The sequence below is a fragment of the Cydia fagiglandana genome, chromosome 20 (assembly GCF_963556715.1).
Source record: "Cydia fagiglandana chromosome 20, ilCydFagi1.1, whole genome shotgun sequence".
Taxonomy (NCBI): Eukaryota; Metazoa; Arthropoda; class Insecta; order Lepidoptera; family Tortricidae; genus Cydia; species Cydia fagiglandana.
Window position 1 is genome coordinate 12,229,023 of NC_085951.1, and position 8,278 is coordinate 12,237,300.

The 8,278-nt window shown below is 36.8% G+C and overlaps 1 protein-coding gene across 3 annotated transcripts in view; it reads left to right on the top strand.

Annotated features, from left to right (window-relative positions):
• Positions 1-1,530, top strand: part of LOC134674458 (cytospin-A-like) — a 96,986-nt gene extending 95,456 nt beyond the window's left edge. For all 3 annotated transcript variants that reach the window (XM_063532532.1, XM_063532535.1, XM_063532534.1), the window contains 2 exons: positions 534-690; positions 1,006-1,530. In XM_063532532.1, coding sequence (XP_063388602.1) covers positions 534-690; positions 1,006-1,095 — 247 coding nt within the window. In that variant the 3' untranslated portion in view covers positions 1,096-1,530. The remainder of the gene's footprint in view (positions 1-533; positions 691-1,005) is intronic.
• Positions 1,531-8,278: the final 6,748 nt, after the last annotated feature.

An 8,278-nucleotide genomic window follows, 5' to 3' on the forward strand; every position in this document is an offset into this window, starting at 1 on the left:
CTCGGAGTACTCGGTACGTGCGATCCTGGCATGTACGAAAGCATTATTGACCAAATTGATACGGAGATTAGCTTTGTAGTTCAGTCATTATAGATTTTGACCCGTGAATGTGTTCTTGGATTTTTTTTCGTAGGTCCCTCGGGGGGGTCACTGGGAGTGTAAATTCAAAAAGTAGACTGAATCAGGCTCCTGCGTATATTCGAAAAACGGTTTTTCTTGAATAACTTGGCCATTTTTGATTTTACAGTAAAACCGTGAGGACTAAAACTGTAGGAAATTTGATTCTCTACAAGTTAGGTCCTCACAATTTTTCTTCTAGGACCGATATTTTGGAAATTAAATTAAAAAAAGCGACAAATTTATTACAGCAAAAAATTAAAAACAGCGAGGGACCTACGAAAAAAAATCCAAGAACTAATTATTCACGGGTAGGGTCGGTTTTTTGGATATACTGACTGAACTATATGGTTGGATTTTTTAAAGGCTCGGTTTTCTGCTAATTAAAGTACCTTTACGTTATATCTTGTCAACAGTTCATCGTGGAACGACGGCATGGCGTTATGCGCCTTGCTCCACTCTTACCTCGGCGAAGCGCGCATCCCTTACGCGGCGCTATCACCGCACGACCAGCGCACCAACTTCAGCGTGGCCTGTGCGGCCGCTGAGGCCGTCGGCATACCCACCACGCTGGTATGTACTGTGTTGTAGCTACCAGTTACTGATAAATCCAAATGAATGTTATTAAATATCATCCAAAATAATCATTCAAATGTCAGTTCTACCAGCAAACATAAGAAAATAACTCAAAATATGCATTTGATTACTTTGCGTCACATGTGAATAAAATACAACTTTGCTATCAGTTTTTGAAGTGCAAAGTAAACCTTTCCGAGCTGGTGTGGTGAAAAAAAAGTTTCGCGCGAGTCGCGAAACATGTCATATCTTTTGTTTCTTTCTAATTCCTGGCTCTACCCCCCCTCTTAACATAGGTAACATTATTTCCAGAACATCCAAGACATGATCCAGCAGGAGCGCCCCGACTGGCAGCAGGTCATGGCCTACGTGACCAGCATCTACAAACACTTCGAAACGTAACTTAACACCTTATTCCTTACACAATAGAATTCATAATCATTCAACACACTACGCGGAGTTGTGACTTTTTAGACACGTACATCATTACAAGTACAGTTAGACCAAGATAAGTCTGCAGCGATTTTGACAACCCAGACTATGCAAGTGTTATTTTAAATTGTCACACCAATGAAACTATGACGTATAAATTAAATACACATCACAGTCTGTCCTGTCAAAATAGTTGCAGAGTTATCTTAGTTAACTCTATCTTATGTACAGAAACTTCGAAATGCAACTTTATACCATAAGACTATTGATTTAGAGCTTATATCCGGTCGCTTCATTACCATTTTAGGTGTCATAACAAAAAATACGAGGTCTTGTCAGAGGTAGGTAAACCAGTCGTATACTGGATAAAACTCTGTAGTGAAAATGTTTAGAGTCGTGTATTTCTTACGCTACGTCTTACGTAGGCGAACAACGCGCGAACGCGGCGCGGCGCGGCGCGGCGAAATCAATCCTTTGATGCCCATAGAAGTGTCCTACGTAAGCGATCTCGTTGCGAACGCGGTGCGGCGCGATTTGCACGCGAATGTCAGGCGGCGCGGCGCGTTCGCGCGTTGTTCGCCTACGTAAGACGTAGCGTTACACGTAGGCACTTGTGGCAATTTAAATAAAAACAGTTTTGAAATGATGATCCCACCCATCATGATCAATATAATATATCATGATCATCATGGTCCAGTTTTGATATGATGTAAAGTTACATGAGTTTTACCTATAAGTATTCAATTTATTTTGGTTATTATTCGCAATGGAATCTCAATCACGCAGTGGTTTTAAAAAATTAACGCGGTTACAGAAATTCTGTAAATAAATTACTACGATTGAAAAGATATGATTCATTAATTTATACATTCAGTATTTGAATGTTGAATCATTTTATTCGATTAGGTACGAATTTTGCGATGATATCAATAGCCAAATCTAATTTACTGAAGTAACTTTACATGCCACAAGCGTCTTCTGAGTTCTGGTGGCGGATTTTTGAATTTCGATCGCTCGATTTCGTCACTCAAAAGTCGGTGGAAAACGGCGAAATGCTTATTTTTGAAATACGAGCGATCGAAATTTGGAAATTAGTCGTATTAACCACTTGATTACAATTCTATTAGTAGAATTTAAGTGCCTAGTATTGGAGATATTATTTAACGAAATACACGAAATCGAGTGGTCGAAATTCAAAAATCGGCCCCCTGAGCGTCAGCGCTATGGTAAATGGCGTCGCTGCGCACTTGCGCCAACGTTGCGTCGACCAGCAGAAGGCCTACCGCGAACCACGTTCGACGTGTTGTCTCTCTGTTGCACTTGTAAATTCGTACGTAAGTCTAACAAGGGGGCAACACGTCGAACGTGGTTCGCGGTAGGCCCCCAGCTATAGAGTTGACTAGACGCCGACGCTCGGGAGACGCTAGTGTGGGGTGGTCCTTAAAACGAACGTTTGTGAAATAAAAAGCGCCGTAAACGGTTGTATTGACATTCCTACATTACGAAGTTGGTGTGATATGCAGCGATTGCCGAGTGACTTCTAATTGCCTTACTTATAATGAAACTGAAATGAGTCATTGTTGATGTCATCTTTCAAACCCCATTATCCTTTAAGAAAGACAACATATGGAATGTTGTCATCGATAACTTTTTCATGTCATTATTTTGAATCCGTCTTCTGCGGTTAGGTATCGCACTATGTGGATCCGCAAGCAGTTGCGGTGTGTGAGCAAGACATCGCTCTGAGTCTGTACTTACTTATACACACTTACATAATACATATATGTATGTATGTATGTCGCACTGCACGCAACCGAAGCGGCGTTTGGGGTCCGCATACAATGGGAAATCTTATTTCTTACGATTTTTATATATATATACCTACTCTAATTCCTTGATGTTAGCGACACTGAACAGGTGACAGATGATATCAACAATTGTAAATACTCTAAATGGCCTTGAAAGCGTGATATTGAGGAGAAGAGGAATTATTGTGAATTGTGACATCCGTCTTTCCATGCTAGAAGACTGATTGGTTAGCTAAGGTTAGAGTTAGAACTGCTATCTAGGTTTTGTGACTCAGATTATTACCAAAAATCGGAGAGATTTCGCTGTAAAATTGTCTTTGACATGTAAGAGCGTTTTCACACCATCCGATCCGATACGGGACGTCGGATACGACCGTAAAGAAGTAAAATGTAAAAAAATGCCTGTCAGATCGGACAGTGTGATAACGTTCGAGTGTCCTAGAGATAGGACGTAATTTTTTAATAAAGTTTTTTTTTAATAAATGAAAAACTGTATTGATCTATTAAACACATTTTTGCTCATAATCTGTCCTACAAAACCATTTACTGGAATTCCAAGTAGAATTGATATTGGATTGATGGCCTTAAGATTGCATTTAGTATATTTTTCCACTATTATAGCAATGTATCTTAGTAGGTATATTATATTCCAATATATTATATATTTAGCTATAATCCGGCTAACTCAATGTATCGATTATCTATCTATCAAAGATAATTGTGACATCCCACGGGTAAAGGTTCGCCGCTCCAATAAGTATTATTGCGGCGCTATGCGACGTAAGCGCAAGCCGCCGTAAGGTACCTTTTGCCGTAGAACGTCACAATAATTTGTAAAAGATGTGTCAAGTCTTAAGAAATATCCGTGCATCAAATTTGACAGCTGAAATAGATGGCGCTATAAGGCTCCGTACATTAAACGGTAAATATGACTGTCAAAAGTTGACCTTTGTTTGACATTTAGCTACGTTACCACAAAACATGGCGATGTGAAGTGTCATCTAGTTAAGCTGTCAAAATCGGGGCCACGATTGTTTCTTATGGCTCCTCTACACGATGGGCCAACGCCGGCCACTCCAAGGGACGCATTTATGCGTTAGAGGGAGCAAGTCATATTGCTATCTCATTCTACTGCATGGCTGCGTCCGTTGGAGTGGCCGGCGTTGGCCCATCGTGTAGAGGAGCCATTAGACTGTACAATTGGACAGTGTACCTACACCCTTTTTACTAGCAAAAATCTTTGCTTTATATGTTAGTATATAATATAATATAATATAATCATCTTTGTTATCAATGCTATCATTTTGTTATTTCATCATTCAAAATCTAAAAATCAACCCGGGCATACCTATACTAAAATATTTTTACAGTACATATGGTCCTATTTTTAGTACTAGTACTAGTGCGAGAAATAGCAGTTTTCGTGCGTATGTCAAAAGTTTAAAGGGCCATATGTACTGTAAAACGTACAATGTACGTTCCTCTTTTCCGCACTTGTATCGTAAATAACTATTTTAGTCTACAAAATCTTACTTTTTTTATGAAACAAAATGATAGCATTGCTACATACTTATTCCTTAATATTTCTAAGATATTGGTAGTGAAAATAAAGTCATATTTTGCCTATGCTATACGCCAATATACATATGTAGGTATTTTTATAATCGCTTCACCATTGTACATGTATTTTTCTATTACTCTTAGATATACGTAAGTTTATTATGTCTTTCATTATTGTGTATTCGAATTTTGTATCTGTATCTTGTTATGAAAATCTAACCTATAAATTATACCTTAAGTCGCTGAATTACGGTTGAATTTCGCATACTGCGTGCGTACATAAGTTAATAACAGGCGCGGATCCAGCCCTCAAAAAAGGTTGTGGTCACAGCCACTCCAAAATCCGCCAAGTGTGAGTCGAGGGTACCTGATGATTCCCCGACCAATAAATTCGCAGAGGGATCGCAAGCCATTTATTTCAGTCTATACACACTTAGATGGATAACTACGCTAAAAAACTCCTTCAGCTGTAAATTAAAAGCTGGCATTAAGCTAGAAATAATTGCCCCTGTTAGTAAATAATCTATATTCTTGCAAATAATTAGGGCTCTGTATTCAGCTGGGGTACCTCCCCTAATGATTCCCCGACCAATTTTTAGTAGATTGTCGATTCGCTTACAAGTAACAGTCTTACAACGTTTCGCCGAAAATGGTTTTGCTGAGTCAATTATTCGTAGATGTAACTTTAAGTCGACTAATTTTTGGTAGACTCTGGTTTCACATAAATGATTCATTTTACCTGTGGACACTGTCGGTATTTAAAGAACTACTAACTATAGACTACCATCGTGAACTTAAAAAAAAATGCATTTTTTGGGTTCCGTAAAAGGAAAAAACGGAACCCTTATAGGATCACTCGTGTGTCTGTATATCCGTCTGTCACAGCCTATTTTCTCCGAAACTACTTGACCAATTAAGTTGAAATTTGGTACAGATAATAAGGCCAAAATCTGGAAAATGTCCACATGTAGAGCAGTTGCCCCTACACTTAAGTAGTCGGAATTTTACCAAAAATGGCATGCGATTTTTTGTAAGGTCTATGGAACCCTTTCCATAGGTACCCATACATATAGACCTGCGCTCTAAAACTCATATGACAGTCAATTAAAAGCTGAAATTATTTTAAGAAATTGTACAAAAATTTCTGATTGTTTAAATTTAAGACTCATTAAGTTAACAATTTAAGAAAATGCTGTTTTTTCTGTATCACTATAATAATTTGAATTGTCAGCTGATATAAATAATTAAATACGCGTGTATGACAGCTAGGAGTTCTATTTAACTACTAGCTGTTGCCCGCGACTTCGTCCGCGTGGACTCTTATCTTGAACATTTTACGTCTTGAATACTATAATTTTCATCGATGCAAACTTTAAAATACAAACTTTTAATACAATGTTAATGCCCTTTTACCAAGTTTGAAGTTCCTAGCTTGAAAAAAAATGTTTGATATTCATACAAACTTTCAACCCCTTTTTCACCACCTTAGGGGATGAATTTACAAAAACATTGAAATTAGTTTTCTTGTATTTTAATTTAATACCTTTTTGCAAAGTTTCAAGTTCCTAGCTTAAAATAAAATTTGCACTCCAAGACGAACTTTCATCCCCTTTTTAACCCCCTTAAAGGTTGAATTTCCAAAAACGTTGCAATTACTATTTTTTGTAATCGGCTATTACGTCTTTCTAAGAAGTTTCAAAGCATTTGTAGTGGATTCAAACTTTCAACCCCTTTTTAACTCTGTTAGGGGATGAATTTTACAAAACGCTGAAATTACTTTTCCTGTCTTCTAATAATATCCTTAAATACAAAGATTCAAGTTCCACACTCGAAAAAATGTTTGATATCCATACAAACTTTCAACCCCTTTTTCACCACCTTATGGGATGAATTTTCAAAAACGCTGAAATTAGTTTTCTTGTATTTTAATAATATATCTTTTTACGAAGTTTCAAATTCCTAGCTTGAAAGAAAACTTTAACCCCATACAAACATTCATCCCCTTTTTAACCCCCTTAGGGGTTGAATTTCTCAAAATCGCTTCTTATCTCTTGTACACTTTATAAATGCAATCTGGTGTGCAAATTTCAACTTTCTGGCTTTTGTAGTTTCGGCTGTGCGTTGATGAATCAGTCAGTCAGGACACTTGCATTTATATATATAGATGTACCTAGGTACCGTGTTTCGGCCAATGGTTAATTTACTCGGGCAATTTTGACGTTCACCAAACGATCATTCTACGAAAAGTGAATCTGCGTATCGATCAACTCACTACTCTGCGTACTTATACCTAATGAAATTCTTCTAAATGTTTCTCTGCCAAAGCGTCTATAAAACAAAAATCTACTCGGGGAATCAATAGGGCACCCTATTAGGGTTGTGGGCATGCCCACCGTGCCCACAACGGTGGATCCGCGCCTGGTTAATAACACAGCTAAAACCTAATATAGACCTTAAATATATCTTCCATAGAGTTTAGAACTCATCTTTAATATCCGTATTCGTGTACAAAATACGGTTAATTTATAAAATTGGACTTGACCAATCACAGATGAGTTTTTATCGAACATGAAATGCTGTGATTTGATTGGTTGAAATGGATTCTTTTAGAATTATATTTAAATTAATTTAGCATGTACGAGTGAATGTTTTTATTATGAAGTTTTATTGAATGCGCATGACTCGATTGATTTTGCCGATTGTATTTTATTGTGAACGTCATATTTTTATGAATTTAACATCAACGGGCGATTTTTACAAGTTCGAACCTTAATTCCAATTGCAAGTCTTAAATGCAAATATATATATACATGCCTTGTGAAATAAGTATATGTTCTCTATTAACGAAATATTTCTTAACCCTTTATAAGGCATAAGGTTGTCAAGAATTATGCAAAATAGAACCCTATCACTTTGAAATAAAGTTCAAAATCAGGTGGGAAATATGTTTCTTCTGTCTTATAAAGGCTTAAAATTGTTAGCATACATTACTTAGCAAAAATACATAGTCATCAAAACAGTATAGCCTGAAGAAAGCTTATTATTAATTCTAGAAACCATTATTTTGAAGTGTTTCGGTAATTGGGAAAACTTGCGATTTAGTTCGATCTCTGTTGCAAATATTAACAATCTTCTAATAAGAAGATATTTAATTATTATGAGGGTAATATTAGGCTTGGTTACCTTTGTTTGTTGGATGTATTCAGAACTATTAATTATCTATTTTGATATGATTGTACCTGTGTAAATATAGCCTAATTAAAGTTCCTTATTTATAAACTTTGTCTTTTTACTGTTTTTATCCTATAAATGACCTCATTAAATAAACTTCTATATGTGAAACTTCTTGTGCGGCATAGTCTGAATAGGTCTGAGTCTACGTAGCTACACAGTATAGAAATAGTGACACTGCCCCACTTTGTTGCTGCTGAGTCAGTGCAGTGTCTTATACAGAATTGACCCTTTAACAGGCTAAAGCTATATTTCACACATACGGCACTTCAAATATGTGTTCTATTATCGATGAGTAGGACTGACATTCGATTGTCATTACTGAAATGTGAGCCTGGTAAAGGGTTAAATAATAAATCATCGGGTAGTTTATCGAAGTAGGAAATCAAAGACCAAACATGAAATGCATTCCGATATTTATTTATAATGGGTGGCCACCAACCTCACTAAGTGCAAAAAAAAAAATTAACAAAAACCAACAACCTTGTTTTGGCGCTACCGTACGGTTCAATATGGCTCTGCACTTGTTTGTAATTAGTGAGTCTTGTTATATC